Raw genomic sequence first — 24,157 nt, forward strand, 5'->3', positions numbered from 1 at the left:
TGAAAATACAGAAAAGTTGTCTGGTAATATCAGAAGAACATAAATAGGGTACAACTGAATTCAGAGAAACATACTATGAGGGTGTCTGTTTAGAGGCAAGTGTACGTACATAGGAACTGCATTACAGAAAAATTATTTGGCTGGAATGAAGCAGTTGTACATAAAGCGCCTCATTTTTCTAGTAATTCTGAGCTTTTTTTTTAAATCTTCAGTGGCACTATGTTGCAATTTAGAGACTATAAAATAATGGAGGAGTTTGTTGTAATTGGATTTTAAAAGTCACTTTTTTCTTGACTCTCTTCTGCTTATTGCTTAAATGCATTAATGAAAATGTCATTTTGGAAGGTCTATCATTTTGTCTCCAATCACTTGGGAAAGTCTCAAAATGTGCTGGGCTTTGCTGGCAGTTTGTAACATCTGACCTCTAAAAAATAGACACAAATGCACATTGTAATGCACTGAAACATCCCAAATACTTCAGTAACAGCGGAGCTACTCTGAAATAATTACACAAGGATGTAGTAGGTTCTGCTTTTTCTGGTAGCCTTCTTTCTTGGGACAATAATGTTCTTGACATTTACATACATACATATACTGACAGTCCTAATGTGTGAAGCGCTAGCAGTTGTTACAAAAGGGCTACTAATAGCAGCACAGGACTTTTGTATGGGGTGTATAATATTGCTGCAGGATTCTTTCTTTTGAAAAAATAAATCCTTCTGGAAAACAGAAATAAGATTAAGTAAATTATTTTTGTCTGATATCAACAAGGTGTAAAGTGTTAATAACGTATAGTTACTGAGCTTAAAAAATAAACTCTCAAATCTGTAATGGATTCTGTATGATCAAGGAAATACCTTTTAAAAAGCTGCTGTTACTTTTATAGCTAGATTTTCTGGAGGGCACAAAGTTTATTAGATACCCCTCCCAGATGTCTGTGTTGGTAAGGGCTAGAAGCACTTCATTACTTGACCACTTCAGGGTTGAGTTCTCAACACTGGAGGGGAAAAAAAGACCGTTGGACCACTTTCATATTTCCCTTTCTGCCAACTCTCAGGAAGGAGCTGTCATCATACATGACACAGCTGGGCTTATTGTGCTCGGCTGGAATGAAGGGGAGCCACAGTGAAATGACAAAATCCCATTGATACCAATGGAGTCAGTATTTCATGAAAAGCCACTTGGTGGTGGAATGGAGAAACCAAGAAGTCAGATCACAAATACTCACTAGGTTCAACTAAGCATAGCTCACCTGTAGGGAATGCGTTTTCTAAAGCTAAAACAATCTTTTAATGACCTTATAGAATCTTGAGCCGCTGCAGTAATGGATTCTTAGACTCCTTGTGTGTTTCACATTAGACAGTCATTGGATAGAAATAAAATCATAATTAATCAGATTCTATGGATAAATTCATTTGTCCATAGATAAATTTATCAATTTATCCATGTATCTATATTTAAATTATTTTATCCATGGACTTATTACAATCTTATAACTTAAAGAACTTGGATACGGAGTCAAGTCTGTTACTTGCTCTACTGCTGAATCAGGGTGCCTAAATTTTAAGTATTGCAACATCAGAGCTGAAGGACCCAAGAAACCAAACTCGATTGTGTTCCTCTAATGACTTCTTTGTTAAGAACTCCATGAAAGAAAAGCACAAACAATATAAGGCTTTTATCCTCTCTTATGCTTCAGGCTGTGGGCAATCTGATGATCCAAGATTAGAAGAAAAGAGAGATTGTGGTGTTTTCCTGATACAAATTTGCCGACTTGCAAGCTTTAAGAAAGAAGTTCAGAAAATCAGAACAATCCTCAGAACAAGAATTGCTGGAGTCAGTGGAGCAGCTGTAGAAGATAATAAATACACATGTAAATACAAGCATCGGAGGCTGACACACAATTATTAAGATTAGTGTAAAAAAGAAGTCTGAATTTGATGCAGAAGATATGCAGAAGGTTTTGAAGAAAGAAGAGATTCAGAAAATTGATAGCACTGAAAACATTAAGAGTGTATTTTGAAATTCTCAAAGCCTTTAGTGAGTATAAGACAACTACGGATTTTTACCAACTTAGAAAGAAAAGACACTTCTTTTAGGTAAATATGATAGTGTCATGACTTTCCTGAAAAGATAAAGTTCTAGCATGGCCAGGGCCTCCAAGCTAATTATTAGCTTGGAAGGACTCATGCCTGATATCAAACAAGAGCCAGTAATTGGCAGCATTTGCTAGTCCTAGTTACAAGGTTATATAAACTATGATTAACAATTTAGATGAATTTATGGAATATAGGGTTACAAGTGGAAAAGCTTTACTCTGGGATTTGAACATTTCCCAGCACAGTGCGTGGCCTTGTTTCTCGTGATGAATTTTCATTTCTTCAGAGCTTAACCAAACATGGCATAGTCATAAGTGCATGATTCCTCTAAACAAATGTAGTTGCCTATAGTAAGGAGTATAGGTGATCCCCCATGCACCCTTCAAAATGAATAGAGAGAAATGGGCACAGCTAGGGCATAATTAATCTGATCTATTTTAGATGTCTCTGTTAGGATAAAATGTAACATGCCCTAACAGTACCTGTTGCCTTCCACCAACACATGATGAGATCTGATGTAGACAGCTACACTCTAAATGAGTTGAGAGCAATTCCACCTGAACTATCTGCTCGAGCAGTTGTAAATCCCTGGGGCCATGCTTCAGGTATATTAGTCTCTCTGAAAATGCATCTGTGTGGGTGGTTTGTGGGAGGATCCCTTCCCACTTCAGTGAATGAATGGATGAATGAATGGATGAATGAATGGATGAATGAGTGTTTCTGCTTGCAGAGAGAGGGCAGTTCTAAATCTGGATGAGCATCTGAGATGCATCTGCTTATTCTGGGCGCACACAGAGGTCCTCTAGGTTTGAACTCTGTTGTATGAATGCAGCCTGAATATGTAAGGCCTGAATGGCAACCAGAAGTGTGTGCTGAATTATCAGCTGAATCGCACACATGAACAACGAAGAAACCATTTAGGATCAGCCAAAGTGTTAGGCAGATACAGATGAGAGGGTTTTTGTTTGTTTTTGTTTTTTAACCCTACTCTATATGTATAGGAAGTGTGGTTGATTTTTTAATAAATAAGTCTACTGGGGGTTTTTTTAGCTTATCTTGTCTTATGCTAAAAATGATCAAGGCTAAAGGGCAGATCCCTGAGGCACTCCAGTCCTTTTGGGTGGCATTCTTAAATATTGGGAGTATTTGCTGTTCTTGAAGATGTCAGCTGGTATGTTCTTCAGCATATTTTCCTTTCCTTTAATTTAAATAAAAAAATTCTCATCATATTGTTATTTCTTGAAATAGTCTGTGTTCCAAATTTGTTCCATATTTATGTTCTAAATCTGAAATGAATGGCAACAGATGATTCCAGTAAAGCTCAGTTATGAGATTCTGGATTCAAGGGAATTGTTCAGCATAAGCACAGCAGGCACCAACACTGCTTATGGCTTAGGGGTGATCTTTGTGCACAAGCACATTTACAAAGCCAGATTTGAATAACAGATGTTTCCAGTTCCCAAGGTTTTGGTTAACAGAACTTATTTTACGTAAGCAATATAAAAGAAACGTTCAAAGTTCTAGGACAAATGCACTTACATTTTCTCTTAAAAAGAGAATAAAACAGTGCTTAGTTTTAACGGTACTTTGAAAAGACTATAAAAGCAATTTAAAACAACATTTATAACCTATTCAAAAACATAACAGATATGATTATTATAGTGTAGTTATTTGTTTACTAGTTCTCCATCCATCTTAAGTATTGAGGTGTTTTTGCCTGTTTATCCACTGTCACTCAATACAGAGTTGTTGAAGGAATGAAGACTAAAGATCAGAACTGAGATATGATTAAAATAGAAGATTCTCTCAAGACTGACAGTTGTGATAAAGAGTGGTAAGCAGAGCTAATTCTAAAGAGATCTCTGTCATGACCTCAATTTTATGATGTGCTGACTCTCCAGGTAATTAAAAATGGCCAAAGCCCCATGATTGAATCTGGCACATCACAGATGTTTCCAGCATGGCTATCTTTTTCACATGACTTTAATTACATTATAAAAAAACTTATTGTATTATAAAATGTTACTTTCATATAATAACACTTTTTGCATCACTGTTGTAAAAATCTGGTTAGTATTTTCATTATGAGTCTTTATTTTCATAAAATTATCTTCCAGGTTGAAATTTGCCATGCCTTTCTTTTATATACCTCAAGCAAATTTTTCTTTAATATGCAGAAGCATAGAAAGATTTCAAGTAACCGGAATTCTTCAGTACGTGCTGTTCATAGTGTCAACCTGTTCTGCATGAAAAGAAACACTCAAGTGAAGAGGTCTTTGCTGACAAGCAGGTCATACCCTTCCCCTCTTGTGATTCATTAGTACAGTGGCTGAATGTGCCACAATCTCATCAGTTTCCACACAACTGAAGTACCACAACTGCACACACAGGCAGCGGGAGATGGGAGAGAGTGTGAGTAGTGACTGTGCACACGTACAATGTATCTTGGAAGAATTAGTGTTATTAGGAAATGCTTCCCTTTCTTCTTCCAGTGTTTGCCACACGCACATCCTTATGGTGGGTGACTCCTGTTTCATGCCTCCCCCCCAGCTCCTGTGATATATGTGCAGACAGGTATGTAGGTGAAAGATAACGCAAAGGATGCTCTACCCAGCTCAACATTATGTCTTAGACCAGTGACAGCACAATCATAGACTTACAAATGAGCTCCAGGTGATCATCTGCAAGGTGTCTATAACTGCGACAATCATTAATGAAATTTTCACGGTAGCTTGCGCTCTGGTTGATTATGCTGTAATCACTGATGACAAGTTCACTTTAGCAATCTCACCGAGCAGTCTGACATTGTCAGGAACGCAGCTCAACAGTGTAGGTGTAGAAATCATTACACCTTTGCACTACTGACATAAGCAGCTATGGAAAACAGGTAAATGGCTTCGTCCTGTACAAGCGGCAGAAACAACTCCTATTGATTTTAATGTGTTAAGTGACATCTCTGAAAAACTGAGGCTTTAGGAAAAACATCAGCCACCTGACTGGCTTAAGGGAAAGTCAGTGATGACAGTGGGCAGAAACCTGGCATGTGTTCTCAGGGAGATCTTACCTGGCAAAAAGGCCACTAGCATCAGTGCATGGATTTCCTCTCCTCCTGTTACCGAGGTATCTCTCTCTCACTCACTGGTTTCAGAGGCCAGCAGTCCTTTGAAACAGGCTACGGGTTGTAGGTGCTCAGGAGAGCAGCTCTGACTGCCAACACATCTGATTGCCAACAGAGGCTTACTAGGAGACCTGAGGCTCTGTTCCCACCGGTCACCAAACGTCCCTCCTACTTCAGGAGGGAAACGTCTTCTGTGACAGCAGGACACAGTGCCTCTGCAGACTCAGAGTTACAGAAAGGAGGATGATCTAATCAGCAGAGGTAAGTCTATCTCCTAAGGTCATATGGTCCATACATACAATGATATATAAGCCCTGCAGCTGAAGCACTGTAGTTTGTAAACTAAATTGCCATGAACAAGATTTTGCAAGAACATGGGTGTGCACAAATAGCTAATAACGTAAGACAAAGAAAACAGATTGTACTTGGAAAATTCTTTTTACTTTAAGATTAATATTTTCAAGAAAAACCCCTGCTTAAAAGAAGACTAGATGTAAAGTAGTACCCAAGCCTTTGCTAATAAGGTATTTTTAAATATCTGAATATTCAGAAATGTTTCTGAAAAGTTGATAAACATGATGTCCTCTACCATCTGATCCCTTTAGACTATGCCTTTTCATAGATTTGAGTACATCAGATGAATGGAAAGAAATTCCTTAAGCTTCCAAAAGTAGTATTTGATGGTGTTCTTAACCTGAATGCAGTAAAGTATATGAATGCAAATTTATATCTAGCAAATTAATGCCAGGGCTTATAAAATTACATTGCAGTAGAAATATCTCACTAGTCAGGGAGCAGAGATGCTTTACAAATACTGACTCATAACTGTAGGCTTACTTTTCCATTACATAATTCATTCTCTTCTGACTGACTGGGCTTTTGATTTGCATAATGAATGCAAATAAAAATCACTGTACTTCAATTAGTCAGATGGTATTTTTAGGCAATTAGCATGTAAGCATTAGTATTACAAACATGATTAAGCAATGATTTAGCAAATGTTTTTACCCCGCTTGGCTTCTATACATCTCTTTCTAGATTTCCTTCATAATTCTTATTTGTATGCCCGTAAAACCCCACAACTTCAGTTTCCAGCCTTTCTCTGTCTTATTATACAGTTTACCCTAGCAAATCTATACTTTGAGTGCAAAAGGAAATCATATTATGAATGGGGAATGGAAAGGATAAAAGTAAAGCCTTCATAAAGAGTCAGAGAGAAGTAGAAGCCATAAGAAAAGTGGAGCTATTGGATACCACAGAACAGAAGTCAAAATTAAAGGGGACATATTTATTCTGAATATATAGATAGGGAGGTCTACTGGCAACCCATCAGTACAGTAATTTACCCTAACCAAATACCTAGAAGGCATATAATTCTGCCCTCAAACTATCAATATTCTGTAACATGCAAGTCACAAATTAATAAATATGTATTTTGATGCTTTTCAGTGTTGGACATAGGTATTTCATTAAAATTTGAAGCAATGCTTCTTAAATGATATATTTAAAGTTTTGGTCAATGCCAATATTATACATTTGTTTAAAATACATCTGTTTCCCTGGGAAACACTGAAATATTTTCAGAATATACCCATAAGCTGTTAAATAATATGTTAAATGATAACATTATATATCTATTTATAATCATAGCCTGACAAATGTTGCCTGTCTGGAACAGTGACATCATTCCTGCTAGAGTGCTTTTCAAATGCAAGAAGGGTGGAATGATGTAGGGCACTTTTGAACTTGGATGTAAACCCTCAGTTGAAGAACTGGCAAAATACCACAAACTGACTGTACTAAAAGTGATTTCCCATGGGATTTGTGCTCAGAAGGCACAGCTGCTGGCTGTCGGACATCCATTTATGGCAAATACAAGAGCAAAGCTAGTACTAACCTATGAGCATTGTATTCATTATGCCTAGTATACAGTCAGTTAATAAATGGAAAGATGTCACTTTTGTAAGCACATTTCCATTAGTTTGGGAAATAGGAGTGCTCAGTTCAGAAACATTGTTTTGAGAATTACACAGCTTTGCTGATCCATTGTTTTCCCTTAGAAAATGGCAAGATGTGTAGATCACAAGAAGTGAACAGTATCAAAATGATAAAACTACGTATGAGTTACGTTATTCAAGGATATGAAATATAGGAGGAATAGAATAATATGCTAAATAATATTCTAAAGTGCTATAAATTACCAGAAAAATATGTTATCCTCAGACTGGAAAAATGTCTAAACTGAGACACTAGTTTTTCACAAAGATTATTATTTGATAACTGGGGATAAAAGGATATGTGTGCTGGCATGAAACTCCGGATAATATCAGAAGAGGCTACTTCCAGTACCTAACATGGAACCTGGGGAGAAGCTGGCTTTTAGGGAATTGCTAAAAATGTCTCTGTCTACAGCAGCTAGTTCCATTAGTTGCCGTTATACATTTCCCACCTACATTTTGGGTCACAAGTTACGTGTCTGAACGTGGGCTTTTGTCATGTTTAAATTTTGTCATGTTTAAATTCCTTCTTTTGGAAAGCAAGGTACCTGGTTTCCATTAGAATTTTGCTGTGATCTGGTTAGAGGTGGCAGCTAAAGTCCATGGAAGTCCCCAGGAGACCTGATTGAGGCAAGTTCTCAACATGCCAAATACACACCAAAGCACAAGGGCTGAGGCCACTTTCATGGAAAACCACGGAAGAGGTAACACTTTCCATCTTTTTATAATATTCTAAATAATATACAAAATATATATTATAATATATATATAATGTTATATTACATATAATACAATCCTATTGATTTTGCTATTCAGCAAGGAATTATGAAGCATCGGTTCAATTCCCTCTTCATCTTGAGTGGAATGAAACCTGTATCTGTTATCTTTGTTTACCAGACTACAAAACAGCTTGGCGGGAGTAAAGAGCTGGATTATGGCCATTCCTGGGTTGAATGTCAGTCTTTGCACAACCAAGTAATCCAGCAAGAAACAAAACAAATAAAGAGGAGATAACCTAGTGGTCAGGACATTCAGCTGGTTCTTCTTCCAGGATTACTTTTTAAATTGTAACTGCAAACCCCTGGTCTCCTCTTGTTCTTGGCTGAATGCCCTAAACACAAGACTAACTTGTGCTTCCTCTTGCTTGCTCTCTTGTGGTCCCATGACCATACAGAAGAACAGGTTCAGCCAAAGGAAAGGAGATATGTCCCAATAGATAGGCGCTTGCTGTCAAAGAAGCACTGCTGCACCTGGAAGCTGTGTAGGCACTTGACTATACCACGCAACTGAATTGCAGAGAGAAGTGGGAGTCCAGACATATTTCTGTTCTCACTAATTACAATTAGCTAATTTTAACCAAGTACCTCCTCAGTGGTGTTTGTCTGGGAAGGATATTTCCTGGATATTTCTAAATCTTCTCGCTGACTGTAACCATGCCATTGACATGTTTGTTGGACACTCCTTACACGTGAGACCCTGTTTTTAGGTCTCCACTACATCCTGAAGTCTTAACAAATTTTGTAAATGGAAACTAGGTATCTTATCTTATGTAGAGCTAAGAACTCCAGGAAAGGAATTCAAAAGTAGGCAATGTTATTTTAAACCTAGGAATGCTTCAATTTTGAAATGCAGATTTTGTTGTTATAATTCTTCCTACTAGTTGGAAGTAAGCGCAAGCACATCTCTTTTTCTTTACGGGTGAGTCATGAATTCAATCTATTATATGTTTCCTTCAAATTACAGGATGAAAAGACAGTTACTGACCACAGTATAATTGCATTGCTCTGTCTACATTACTTAGCTATAAAAAGATATGTTCTAACACACTTATCTCTGTTTTCCATAAAAGCGGTCTATCTTGAAATTTGGCATTTGGACAGGAATGTGTAATTCAGAAGGCCATTTGTGTCAGCTTTGTGAAACTGCCCTAAATCTGAATGACAGAATGAATGTGGCCTCCATTCGTATGACACAAGCTGAAAAGTTATGAGCATTAACAGCTTTCCAGTCAGCTCCTTGAAACATGCAACTACATTTGAAGTGGATGGGTTTTCTTGGAGCGGTATTCCCTATATTTAATGCTGCATACCATGGCACTTTATATCACATTCACCCAGCATATCACATTCACATGGCACAGCACAACCACTGAAGGAAAAATAGATGAAAAATAGCAGAAGATTAATGGATGATGAAAGTGTGGAGATAAGGCTTGAGGTGAGCAAATAGGTTATATTACCTATAACTTGATACTCACTACCTTAATCTGGAAAGGAAGCATATTCAAATTTAAAATAGAAAAGTAATACTTAAAATTGCATTTTAAATTTCCACATTGAAGTGCTTTTCAGTAGGTAGCTTCCTATATTTAACAGTGTGGAATGAAACAGAATATTTATAAAGCATTATAAAATTGCCATGCATTGGTAAACTTGTCTGAGCCCCTTCACAACAGAATGCATGAATTTTGTTTACACTGATGTTTAAGGTTACCCTTGAAAATAACCTTTTTCCAGCATGAGCCGTGTAAATTGCTCTTCTCTGTCTACATCTTAACTTAGCATCTGCACTGCAGACAAATGCATTCGCTTCTCGATCCTCCCCAGAAGCCCTCCATGGAATCACTGCCATCTCTGCTTTCAGACTTGACACTGATTATGGGTGGTAAAGACACACACACACACACACACACACAAAATCAAAGGAATGAGGCATTTTGAACTGCTCTGGGTAGGCTTCAGGTCTTCAGGACCAGCCAGGACATGAGTGAGTGCTGTATTCATTGCACAGCTTCATGCCCTGATATTCAGCATTTTTCTTAGGGTTAAGCTAACTCAGTTTCTAGCACAGCTGTTTAGCAGCTCTGGATTTATGTCAGATATGAATGTCAGTCGCAAGTGTCAGTGTTGATGTGGCCATGTAGGTACTTCCTTGATATTATAATAATTATTAGCATAACTTCTGTAAATTCTGGAAGAATCTGTACTTCCCATTATTTTAAGTTAATTGAAGACAGAACTGAATGGGATTTTAACTATTACACTCGAGCTCTGCTAACACATAGCAACATTCTAGATCAAAACATGTGCTTATAGTTGACATGGTGAAAATCATTAAAGAGATAAGCCATGAGGTAAACTCATCCATGCAGGAGAACTTTACAAACACTTTGAATTAATCTCAATATTTTCCTTCAAATGATATCCTATTTCAAAAACAGATGAAAAATTTATAATAATAATAGTTTTATGTAGTCCGAAACTGTAATTGTTTTTAAATGAAGTCCAGATAAGAACTTAAAATGTATCATAGCATAATGGCTGTAGGATAAAACTATTAGCTTTAAGCCTATTAAGATATTATTAATTGAAGATGCATTTGAAGCAAAGTAACAACCACAGAAAAAAATTTGCAGAGATTCTTGGCTTTGTAATTACAAAATTCAATGTCCTACTTTATCAAAATTGCGATAATCACAGGAAATGACAAATTTACAACATAATGAATCCACTCCCTCCAAAACGAGATAATGTTCACTACGATGCAGAATCCTACATATTGGTCAATTTGATTCAATTGGTAGAATCCAAATTCTACCACAGTAGAAGAAACATGTTTTTGAAAGTGGAGATCAACATGTAAAAACTAATATGTCTTGAGCTCATTCTGTCTTCAAATGCAAGCACAAGCTATCTTACTGTAAGTAAATCTTAAATATCAAGGAGAAAATTAAAAGAAGTATCTTAATAGTCTCCCTCTCATTTGCCATTCTCAATTTGAAAATTCAGTTACCAAGATACAAACAGTGTTCTTGAAAGCTTTAATAATCTTCTGCTACTCTCTAATAGTTATCCCTATTGGAAAAGAAACACTAAGAAGAGAAATTATAACAGACTGCCAAGGTATGAAAGGACAGAAGTATAATTGTTAAAGAGATCCTCTTTCATTTCAAATCTTTCTTTGAACTGGCTTATAAAATGAAACATAACATGTTCATGAACAGAACATAAATTGGGATACTCAAAATTACATAGAATAGTGCACAAAGAAATGCTATCCCAGAGTTACGGAGCCCCGAAACATACAAGATACTTTATAATTATTTTCTCATCCCCAAACTGCTCTTTAGTTATACAGAGTTTTGCACATTTCTTATTAGTCTGTTTCCTCAGATTGATACTAGTTTCTAAAAACTTGACTAATTATAGGTCGATGACCTACTGCAGACAAGCAATTTCTATTGTAGAAAAAGTCATACTTCAGTGTTTAAAAATTGAAAAATCGAAGTTTACACAAAAACTTTCCACAGTATTTGATGTGACTTTAAATATTCACCATCAGCAATAAATCACTCATAATAAATTTCAAAAATTTCAGAGCAATGTATAATTTTCCTTCAAAACAATAATTTGTCACATAAAATAGGAAAAAAAGTTATTAGTAGTTCTGTAAATGCTGTTGAAAATCCCTTGCTCAGAAAAATGTGATTGTCTACAGTAAACAATGTTTACTTACTAGATTTATGTTTTTATGTATAAATTCTTACCTAAGCTGTTTAAAAGCTTCTGCCTTCACAAGTGGTGTTTCTACAGAGTGTTCAAAAAGTGCTCCTTCAGGCCCTGAAAAAAAAAAGAAAAATACTATATTGTAAAAGTTCAAATGTAAAAAAAATAGCAACAGTGATTTATATGGCCACTTTGATATCAGAAATTAAGATACGAAACCATATATTAACAATTGAGACAATTAAAATATAGATACAGTCCTACTATTACAGTATCGATTGGAACAACACAATACACAGGTAATGTAAAAGTACAGGTGTAAATTCCTAGAATGAAATCTAAGAAGACTGAAGACAGAGGAATTTTAAACTACTTGGGACAACAAAATAAGTGAATAAGATTTTTACAATGTAATTTCTATTAGAGTTAATAGAGATAATTAAAATCCCACAAAACCTTTGCAAATATTACAGACTTAAATAATCATATTTATTTTAGACTATCCTATACATAGCACAAATTCTGGCATGTAGCTTCATCAAAGATTTCCCCCTATTTTTAGGCAGACTTGCTGAATATAAAATGGTATTTATGCATGTAAAATGGTAATGACTATGGGATCAGATAGTTTACCTCTTGAATGAAAGTAGTTTCATCCCAATGGAGAAGAAACAGTGATTACCTCTGTGTGGTGGTACGTGCATAGGTGGTGGTACATGCATAGGTGGGGCAAAGCAAGTCATCGGTACAAAAGGATTATCTGCGTTGTGCTGCTGCAGGCAAATACATCTTAAAGCCTGGACATCCAGAACCCAGATGAAGTTCATGGCTGCAGGTTCCTGAACTGTTCATAAGATCCTTCCTGTAAAGGGGCTACTATGTAGCCTCATCACCTTAATATCCGTACCCTCCTGAAAATCAGAGTCCATGGCTTTGATGTCACAAATCATTATTTTAATTTTTCTTTGTAGCCCACCTACTTTTAACCTTGCTCTTTCTTCTTTGCATCTAGTGTTTTCACTCTTGCAATGTACTCTTTCTTTGTGGTTCTAAGTTATTTGTGCAAGAAATGCTATGATAATAGAGAAAGTAATTTTCAAGACTGGAATTCATAGCACAGAGTGCAGCATGCAATGGATGCTGGTCCTCTGAGAATTTATAGTGTGAAATAGAAGCAAGACTGAATGCTTAGAGGATAAATCCAAATAAGGACTTACAACAATTTTAGGTCCTGGACATTTAACTTATTTAGGAGTTCAGGCTGGCTATAACAGCACAACAGTCAATTTTCAACCTAGGTCCAAGGTGCTGAGGTTCAAGAGAGCAATTCAGATTGTAAAAAAAATCATGGTCAGACAGTTAATGAAGTGCCTAAATATTGCATGTTCACATTGCCAGTTTCCATACAATAACACCCTCCAGTTCCCCTCCAAACATAGCTGCTGGCAGAAGAGAAGGAGGTAGCAGTATCTAAGTCTTGCAGAATAATGTGATGATGATTAGAGTATCTGGCTAGAAGGCAGGAAACTCAGTTTGCAAGCCCTCTTCATCAGTGTGAATATTGACTTGATAAATGCATCTGCTGCACTGAACCAGGCAGCAGACCAGGTAAATTGTTGGTGTAACGTTTCTCCCTCCTTCAGAGCCTCCTTGTTCAGTGTGTGCAGAGCTGCTTTACAGAGGGGCCTCATCCCTCTGCAGGCAGGCCTCATGTAAGTGCCCTACTCCGCATCCTTCTATTTTCAGCACTAAAGATATGCCCTACCAAAAGAACTTGTCCAAAACTGCAAGCTCCAAACTGTCCCCACAATAGGCAGGTACCAACCTCACCAGGAGCCTCCCTGTTAGACCCGAAAGTTCTCCAAGCACCTCCATTTCTGTTCTCCCGAGGACTAGCATCATTGCAGTATCACTACATCAGTGACCATCTCCTGCCGAAGCTTCACTAGGATCAGGGAACTAGCTGAAGTAGTACAAAAGCCCCCCAGCTTGAGCCATCTCCTTGCGATGGCTCAAAAAAGCAGCTCAACACCGCCAGCTGCAGCAAGGGTGGAGTCTCACCTTCTGTTCATTGGCTTTGTGAAGGCACTCATGCAAAACTGGGGAGGCCTTAGGTTGAGTAATCTTCTCCAGCTTAGAGGATTCACATATCTAAGCACTTTTCGGGTACATATGTAGCAAGGCAATATATTTTAATAGCTAGGATATTACTCAACATGGCTTTTCTGGCTGCTCTTTGAATTAAAACAGAATGCAGTTACCCTCAGGAAGGAATTCTGGGCTCTATAAAGCCCTAAGTCAGGGCTTTGGACTCCATCTAGAGAAAGAAACTCTTAAGAACCCTCTTGAGCTGCAGGCTGGTGAATATGCACGCATGCATGTGCATGCTTATTTAAATATTAATATTATCATAGTTAACATATTAAATGCAAATGTATGTGCAAACAATGTTTTTTTCTGTCTTCTGTCTGGAAGACCTGATGAGATTGGGATGAAAAAGTGAAAGTACATGTAGAATCAGGCAGAGGGAAGGAAAGACAAGGGGAAATGGATGATTAGAAAGTATGGTGTAGATGGTATAGATGTAGTATTAGATGGTATTAGATGTGGTATAAAGGGAAAAGGATAATAAAAATTAGTGGGGGCAACCACAGAGAACATGGTAAAAGGAAAAAAAGTGAAATCAAGAGATACCATTAAAAATGAATACAATGCAAACCAACTGATAGGTAGACTATCACTTCACGAGGGCTGGGGGAAAGTTCTCAGGATGTCCTAAGAAAGCATGAAACGTGCCGCTTTTTGAGAAGAGCTCTAGCTGAAATCATGATTCCTTAGAATGAAATCTCCTTAGCTTGGATGGAAGTGCACAAAATATAAGAATTACCATACTGAATCACTTCACCACTTCAAGGAAGCATGGATTTCTAAGCTTCTATTTAAATTTTATTTAGCTGTTGATATCCTCATCATCAATTTAAATAGATGAGTCTTTCTGGAATCTGCTAACTGGCATGAATATAACACTGGAAAATATAAAATTCATTAATTCAGACAGGACTTTAACCCTTCTTCATTAGCATTAAGATTATTTTGCAAGATAAAACCTAATGGCTGGCTGGACATAGTTAATTATTCTCCTTTCTTGTATTTGTGCTGGTGGGTGTTACAAGATGGCAACCTTACACGTTGGAGATGATGAAAAAAAACCCCCAAGGAATTAAATAAGTTTGTCAGAAAATGCTGATTTGGTGCAACTAAGATATTTTGCAAGGATACGCTGATCTGTCAAAACTTCTGACTTTGTTTACTTCCCAGCTAGAGGTGGCAATGAATTCAAGTTTTTCTTTGAGAAGAGACTGCCTCAAATGTGATTCTTCTGACACTGCGGTCCTTTGAGAATATAACATGATCCCTCACTGTCCTTCATTCCACTATGTCCTACCTGACAATTCTTCGCAAAGCAAGCATTTCACTGTTTTCCTCGCTCAGATTTTCATCTTGGATTACAGTGAATGAGTTGTAATTTCACTGAAATACATAATGCCACAATACTACCTGTGCTAACAAAAGACTTGACTTGTCAGTAACTTTGAATGATGTCCAAACATATGATTTATCAGGGGGGATAGCTTGATCTTAATGTCTTCCAATTGTGGTTCTGGGAAGTCTTTAGGTATGCCTACATTAGGAGGTAACGTGACCTGAAAAGGGTGGATTTATGGAGTGATACAGTTGGTGCTAAAGATCTGCTGCTCATACTATACAGATTTAGGGGATTTTACTTTGGACCAACTCTAATCTCATCCTGTGGACTTAAAACATATTTGCAATTTTGATGAAGTAAATGCATTCTTGGAGCCCATTTCCCAGTTTGGTTTCATCCAAAAGCAATCCACTGTATTCACTCCCTGACTCCTCCATTTTATAAACCAGTGAGAACTGTCAGAACCATCAGATCTGCAGCAAAAGTGCAGTCCTGACTGAACAAAATGCTGTTGTGGATGCGTATTTTGGCTTGATGACCTTGGAAGGCATTTTTTAATTTCCTTTATTTTCCCCTTCCTTTTTCTTACTCATGCATGCATCTACTATGCCAACATATGTTCTATGGTGTGCTCTTCCACTTGGGTATGGTTTGGAATTCACTTTTCTGTTAGACAGTTGTTAAAATTTTTCAGCAATTTTCAGTACCAGCTTAGCTGTACTGTGTCATAGGATGAGATGAAGACACGATACAAGTGAATTCCCATGCTTAGATAAGCTGCATAGCTTCTTGTAATGCCAATTGTATGAAACTGCATAGTTTGAAATTTCATGCCTTGCTACATTGCTGCATATCCTCACATACGATGGCCACGGTGGTAGAATTTGACTTTGTGCCAATTTCTTGATATCTAAATAATAGTGTCACATAGTGAGGATCTTGGTGCAGTTTCTGGATACAAGACCCATTTCCATCTCGTTTTAAGGTCTGTAGGAAAAGCTGAGCATTTGATAACACTGCTATTCTGGAGAGAAAGACATACCAATTATCACCTGGCTTCTTCCAGTTGTCTGAAGAAGGCCTCATCTGCTTCCTCCCAATCAGGTGGTCTGCAGTACACACCCACCACAGTGTTGCCCATGTTGATCTGCCCTCTAATCCTGACCCATTAGCTCTCAGCTGGCTCCTCATCCGTCCGGAGGCTGAGCACCATGCATTCCCGCTGCTCTAGCACATAAAAGGCAACTCCCCACCTCACCTTTCCAGCCTGTCCTTCTTGAGGAGTGTCTATTCCAGTGAAGTATTTTGAGTGGCACATTTGTAAAGCACCTTAACTGTTTGCGTGTTACAATATGTCATTACTGAAGATACAATCCTCACATTGAAAGCACTGAAATGGCCAGTGCATACTGGAGCAGCTCCATGGAACCTAATGGTATGACACTGGTTTACTGCTATTAAAAAACTAATCCTATGTTTGCATTTTTATAAATTTTCCTGCTATGTCTATGTGTAAAAAACCCAATTTTTTATTTAGTCCACTTGCTATAAGCCATATAGTTTCAATTATTAGAAAGATCAGGGAAGGAAATCATCAATTCCATTAATATTTTGCAAAGGTAACATTAATGACTATTCACAGAATCATGAAATAGTGTATCTAGCCATCAGAGTAATAATCAGAGTAATAAAAGGTAAGTGGAGCCTAGTAGTTTAACTACATGAATACAGACTATTATCTGCTACTGCTGACAAAATAATAAATAATGACTTCAAAAGGAAAAGATGTGTCTCAAACTCAGTTGGTGAGTTCTGTCTCCACATTAGACATCACCAGCATAGGCAGACTCTGAAAAGCTCTACTCTGTGCTCTGCCTGATTTTCATATAATTCCTTTGTCATCTTTAGAAATCCATACAATCACTCATCATTATTGATTTGTAGTTCCAAAATGGATTAAAAGTGGAATTAAAGGTTGTAAGTATTTGTACCAGTGGCTTCAGGGAAAACCATGAGAAATTAAGTTGCACTCTTTCTCTTAGACACCCAGGTGAAAGTCAAGAAACTGAGGTATCAGAGAATGAAAGGCAAGCACAAAATACAAAGGTCCTCTAGCAGATTAATTAAATGCTATCATCTTCTGTACTTCTTGCACCTTTTTTGTATGCAGTATAGCACTGGGTATGACATTATTAAATAAATTTATATCTTTGAATTGTAAATGAGATGACAACTTGGCTGATAAAGGTGTATGGGCATAATAAACTTCCATAGGCATTTACTTTGATGCCACATCACATTTTGATTAAGAGATTAGAGCAACACAAATCAGCCTGGAATGCATTATATGGACTAAAATTGACTGATAGGTCTTAAAACATAATTGCAAACAGAGAACGATGAGTGAGGGGAGGTGTTACTAGTGGGGCCAAATGTGATGTAACATTTTATCATGGACTTGGAAGAAAAAAGTAATTACTGATCATTTCAGATGACACAGACACTGGGAAAGAGGCGATAGGAATGTAAAGGACAAGTCACTAATAAAGGGATATCTCAACTATTTTGCAAATATGACTTTATCAGGTCATCCAGGTTTAGGTTTACTTCTCTATACATGAGCTCCCTTCTCAATTATTTAAGCTCACACTAACTTGTCTAGTAATATTTTCTGATCCTGAATGCTTTGCTTTGACAACATTCCTGAACTTTATTACTCGGAAATCTACTTCTCTTTGTAATTAAAATTCAGAATGCCCTACTGAGTCTTGAGGTCACTTTTAAAGCCATCCTCAAAACTAGATCTGCAGCCGGCTCATGAGTGGGCTGACAGTCTCCTGGGGGCACCTGCCACGTGCCAAAGGTGCCCTCACAATGTCTTGTTATGGGATGTGCAGAGCTGCAAGGCACAAGGAAGGAAGAGCTCATGGCAGTGGAGGGAACTCTTCTGTCTCACAGGCTTTCCTAATTTCACTCTGGGACCTGTTTATATATAGCCTTTTGTATTTCTCCCACAGCATCTTTTAGACATAAGTTCACATTCGGTGATATAAAAATGAACAGTGTTTGTTTGCATTTGAGATGTAGCTTGATAAGATTATAAAAGAAATTGTATGACCTACTTGTCTGTCTATGAAAGGGATGTGAGCTGATAAATCAGACGCCTCTTCTAGTCCAACTTTTACATTCCTATTAAGGTTTGGACTTTTTGCATTAAAGATGACCAGATACACACAGAGAGATGTCAGCAAGAGAAGCCTGGCAAACTTGGTTGCAGGAGGGGAGCGAACATCTATACAAAGAGAGATTTGTGAGGCCTGAGTGCAATCATGGCTACTGAAGCCTTGTTTGAAATAAACCAGATCTTGTTTTAGGGATCTGCTCCTGTCTCTTGGTCCGGGACGGCAGGTCTCTTGGCCAAAGCATCACTGTGGCTCAGAAACAAGGCAGAGAGAGCAGAGAGAGACCAGAGAGACCAAACTTCCCAGAGAAGCCCAATTGTATTGTTAGTTCTCAACCTGTGCAAACCAAGAGCATTGGAGTCAGCACTAAAACCCAGCAATTACAGCATTTTAATTAAACATAATCTTTCCGAATGCCTTTATAAAACAGCATTGTCATTGGAACATTCCTTCCTCACTGGAGGAGACTGAAGCCCATGCTTAGCAGTGAACAACTCTGGGGATCTCACCCTCTGCTTTGCTTTTTGAAGGTGAACCATGAAAGACGAAGACATGAGGGAGCACGTAGCCAGAGGCAGAGCTTCACTTTGCTGACAGACATCAAGAGTGCTTGCTCCCAGCTGTCCCCTCATGCTGGGCACCTAACATTTTGTATGGCATTACAGATCACTGTCCTGGGAGGTAGGACTGCAGGATTGAAGTCTCCTGGGCCAAGGAGGGAATTCAGCCTCAGTCTCCCACTTCCTAAAACGGACACCCTGCTCTGAAAGACAGGTAAGTGCTAACAGAGATAGTATCACTTGCATGGAAATAGGGGCTAATGGAAGAAAGCCCACAGGAAACATCAGTGTTAATGCTCCAGAGAGAGGGGTGGTGGTGGTGTAAGAGGGCATGAAAAGGCTTATTTACATATTCTAGAGCTGTCACCTCTAAGCAAGAGTAAAACCTTGCTTTCCTGTGAGAAAAATTTCTTCATCAAACAGCATTAAGTTTGAACAGTATGACACTAAATAAAAAAAACCACCTCAGGAAATATTTTTTTTGAAAATTGCCGTAAACTGATTTTTTGTCTTCATTACCTACTTTATCTTTTAAACTGTAAAGAAATAACATTAATTATGATATGGATATTACTATATTTACTATTTTAGAGTCTATTGTTTATGAATATAACGTAATTTAATCCTAATATACACAAGATCAAGATACTAATTTTCTTAACGAGAGGATTGAAGTCAGCAAGTTTCATTAACACCCCCTCCCCCACTATCAAGCAAGGACTATCTGCCTCTTCAAAGTCTAACAGAATGTTTATTCATACCCTCAAATTGCCTCCTACTTAACTTACCTTCTAAGCAGAAGTGTTTAAATTACACACACATCTTCGCATTGCACTTCAGCATTAGCCACTCAAACTAAAAACCTTTCCACAGAACAGAGCACTAGGAAATCACCGACAATACTCAGCAAATACTTTAAAGAGATTATGAAAGACAAGCAAGCAGAAGGACGAGTAGTAAATTGGAGAAAGGGTGATATAATACACTTCATAAAGACACTGATCACCTCTGCCTTGCCAGCTTTTCTTCAAGAGTGGAGGGTAAGCAGCTGCCTTCTATTAATTTCTTATGTACTCATGACCAAAATATTGCCTTATACAACACTCACGAGATATAAATTATTATTTGTACTTGTTAAAAAGTTTTTTGTGCAGTAGTTGAGACCATTTTATAACTGCTGAATGTTAATTATTTTTCTATTGTATATAATTTTATCTACTTGGGCCTATTTTCTCCCTCCTATGGACAGCCTTCTAGTTGGCAAGTTTGCAGAGCAGGCAAGACAGTGGAGAAACAGGACTCCTACAGCCATGGACTCTAGGCATTTGTGCAGAAGAACTTTGTTTCCAGCCAGTGCTGTGACTTCACTCTTTCTGCCATCACAATATTTTTAGTTATAAAGCATTCAGCTCTTTGCCAGCCAATACACTGTTACAAGGTGGGTTTCACTGTCACCAATGCCAACTGAATGTATAAAACCCTACCAGAACAAAATGATGATGTTCAATACCTCCATAGCAGCATAATAAATGTCTGCAAAAGATGCAATCATTACTGAAATAATATTAGAGAGGATGTAATTGGAGTACATGCTTCTTCAGGTAGCATTAATTGTCATGAAGGGTTAAGTTGAGCTTCAGTTCCATACACTTAAATTTAAGTGTTTATGATGCAGGTGTCACAGATGAGCTAGAGGCAGAATTTAGTTGCCTAATCATATGTACCTACTGTCATCTAAAATAACCTTGTATATTCTGCCTGGCCTCCAGCTGCCACGATCAAAGGAAGTGTCTCCTGTAGGTACAACGATACCATGTGGTGTCTCACATACCCTAAGGTGCTTCAAACTCTGCTGGATGCTTATGTTTAAGCACCTGAACTCAGCCACTATATTCAAGGGAGCGGAACAAGCCATTGAGCTCATCCTAAAGTAGACAACTGCATTTGGTTGGCAGAAGAGGTCTCCACATGCCAGGACTAGGTGTCTCCTTCAAGGTGAGATTAATCATGCTCTAGGCTGCATTGACTGTGTTGACTGGGGTTTCAATTCAGTTGTCAGAACATGGACATCTAGACCCATCTGTGACCCTGTGGGGTATCTGAGACACTTTGCTGATCATGGCTTTCCCCCGGCATCTGCTCTTCTTAGGAGAACAGAGAGAGAGTCTGCCACTGTTTTGTCTACCACATGGGCCAGAAAATGTCTGGTGCAACAGTATGAGGTCAAACATACCAAATTGTTGGAAAATGACATTTCCTGAGGTGTTCGGTTGGATTAGCTTATTCTTAGACTTTTTCATTTTTCCTGAAGTACCATAAATCACAGACATTTGCTGCTGTATTATATTTTAGTTGAAAATTGTCAGGTTTTCTTACAAATTGTTACTGAGCTTCATAATTCACATAAATAAGGATAAATAAAATCAAATAGTTCACTATATTGTACATAAAAAACTGTAAAATACTCTTTGTGTATTTTAAGCCTGAGGTATTCTGTTTCTTATGGTATGAACTTTTCAAAATTTATTTCACATTGATCTTGTTCTCAGTTTAAAAAATTATCTCAGTGTGCAAAGTATTACTAATTTATCCTTCATGCTAATAGTATCATTTAAATCACAATTTTAATAAATTAATTTGGAGCAAAGTAGGCATGAAACTCCTTTCCTATTAATTTTACGCTGAAATAACCTCAATGAGCTTAATGGATTTGCTTTTGAATTGTACTACAGTGTAAAAAAGAAACAGGCAATGTGTTTTTCTACAGTATCTGCTAAAGTAAACAATTATCCTTGCAATGTAAAGATTAATATTGGACGAGTCAGAATACATGTTTTAGCATAACAATTTCAACTTGTGTATGAATGATTTTTACTTACTTTGAGCAGAGATAGACCTTTTCCAAATCAGTTAACAATTATGAAGTTTTTCATATCTTTGTTAAACATGCTTTTCTATTAAAGTTTAGCACCCCTTGGGCAAACAATAATTATTTGATATGGTTTCCTGGATAAACAAAGTTGTAATTTCAATTAGGTTAAAAAGTAAAAAAACTTAAGATAAGACCCTCAGGCGTAATCAAAATTTATTAACACAGTTGTAATTTCAATTAGGTTAAAAAGTAAAAAACTTAAGATAAGACCCTCAGGCGTAATCAAAATTTATCAACACAGTTGTAATAACTTAACTTTGGCTTTGAAACTTTAATTATATTGTTACAATCACATTTGTAGTTTTGCACAGTGAAATAATACAAATATATCCATTCAAATTAAGACCTCAAGATTTCAGAGGACCAATAATTAGCCAAAGTTAAACATGATAGTTGCAATCAGGTAAGAATATTAAAAATATAATTGAAAACAAGTTACAGGATAATTTCAGTATTTCCTTTGATGGACCTTGATCTATTGGTTTTAATGCAACCTTACACCTGGAAAATGAAGGTTGACTTTATCAGGTCATATGAAAGGAAATAGCTTTTCATGTGATAACTTTGACATCTTACTTTGTAAAGGAGTACTTTGGTGATTTGCAGAAATAGCGTAAGACAAACATATCTTTTGACAGATGACATTTTAAATATACTACGAATACCATCCTGTGACATACGTGCTACACACAGAGCAGAAATACAGTGGCTTTCACTTTGAAAGATAAAGCCATATAAAAATATCAGAGCGCGCCTAAAAAGTTTTCACAAATAAAACTCAATACAAATTAAACTGGAATATCTAGAATTTTTTCAGCCTCAGTTAACAGTGTGCACTGGAAACGTTAAATAATTCAGAAAAAAAATGCACCAGTACAGTTCCAATCACTAATGGCTTTAAAATAAAATACACACAGAGATATATACATATTTATATATACATATTATTACTTTGCTGTTAAAAGCTCTTACTAATTATTTATTGAAAAAGGTCATAATATCTTCAGATTTCTATTTCCTAATGAGGTAAAACCAGAACTTCTGTTCACACACAATTATGTATTTAAAAATGCCATTTTTATTGTTCTTTTCTTGTGGCTATTATTTGGGCATTTCTTAAGCTGTTACAAACCTGTGACTCGAAGTTTATCTGTGCCAATCACAACCTCATTTTCATCCACCGTAAAAAGTGGCTTGCCGGTCTTTGAGTTGATCTGAAATTGCTGACCATGGAATTCTACCATTTTAGGACCTGCAAAGCACAGTAGAATAATGGAATAATTACATCAGCTTTCTTCAATTTTCTATATAAATTGCTAATAATTTGAATTGTGGTCTTAATAATTTAATGACTCATTCAAGTACATTAAGGATCACGAAGCACCCAGATATTCTAAGGATAGTGGCCCTGTAAGTACTGAAATTGGATAAGTATTCATATGATCTAATTTGTTGTTCAAAACTGTGCCTGGAGTCATGCTTTCAAGTTGGGTTTCCAGGGAATTTAGGAAATCCCTCAGAATTGATCAAGACAAATAATCATGCTCTTGGTGTTGAAACTGCTAAGATTCTTTGATCAATTTATCATCTTTTTTTTTTTTTAGACATAGAAACTATTTATTAAAGTCTTTGCAGCATCATCCCTTTTGATTAGGGAGGCTCAAACGCGTTAAAATGACAAAAATCCCATGTCAGGGTAGGACCCTCTGCTCTTCATAACAAATGCCAGTTTAGCTCTAGATATCTAACAAATGCTACAGATCATGTTCTTAGAAGAGTTTCAAAACACTGTCAGAGTATTTGCAATTGGATCTGGAACTCCAAAAATTAAAATAATTGTGGGCAAGAGAGTCTTTACATATTACCAGATCCTAAATTCAGTAAAACATTCTGTTCTAGAGCGTTGGCTTGATAAGCGGATATAAATCAAACCCTTAATATCCCCCTTTCTAACAACCTGATCAATTAAAAATAAGCATCACATAAGTTTCAATGTCTATTTCATAGAATCATGAATTATAGAATCGTTTAGGTTGGAAAAGACCTTTGAGATCATTGAGTCCAACCATAAACCTAGCACTGCCAAGTCCACCACTAAACCATGTCCCTAAGCACCACATCTACACATCTTTTAAATACCTCCAGGGATGGTGACTCAATCACTTCCCGGGGCAGCCTGTTCCAATGCCTGACAACCCTTTTGGTGAAGAAATTTTTCCTGCTATCCAATCTAAACCTCCCTTGGCGCAACTTGAGGCCATTTCCTCTCGTCCTATC

General features: G+C 37.1%; 1 protein-coding gene across 5 annotated transcripts in view; it reads right to left on the reverse strand.

The window, feature by feature from the left end:
* Positions 1-24,157, reverse strand: part of SGCG (sarcoglycan gamma) — a 167,827-nt gene that overhangs the window by 11,435 nt on the left and 132,235 nt on the right. For all 5 annotated transcript variants that reach the window (XM_009290246.2, XM_019474861.1, XM_009290250.2 and 2 more), the window contains 2 exons: positions 23,013-23,132; positions 11,761-11,833 (listed from right to left, as the gene is read on the reverse strand). In XM_009290246.2, the coding sequence (XP_009288521.1) occupies positions 11,761-11,833; positions 23,013-23,132 (193 nt within the window). The remainder of the gene's footprint in view (positions 1-11,760; positions 11,834-23,012; positions 23,133-24,157) is intronic.

The sequence above is a fragment of the Aptenodytes forsteri genome, unplaced genomic scaffold (assembly GCF_000699145.1).
Source record: "Aptenodytes forsteri isolate BGI_AS27 unplaced genomic scaffold, ASM69914v1 Scaffold155, whole genome shotgun sequence".
In the NCBI taxonomy this organism is placed as follows: domain Eukaryota; kingdom Metazoa; phylum Chordata; class Aves; order Sphenisciformes; family Spheniscidae; genus Aptenodytes; species Aptenodytes forsteri.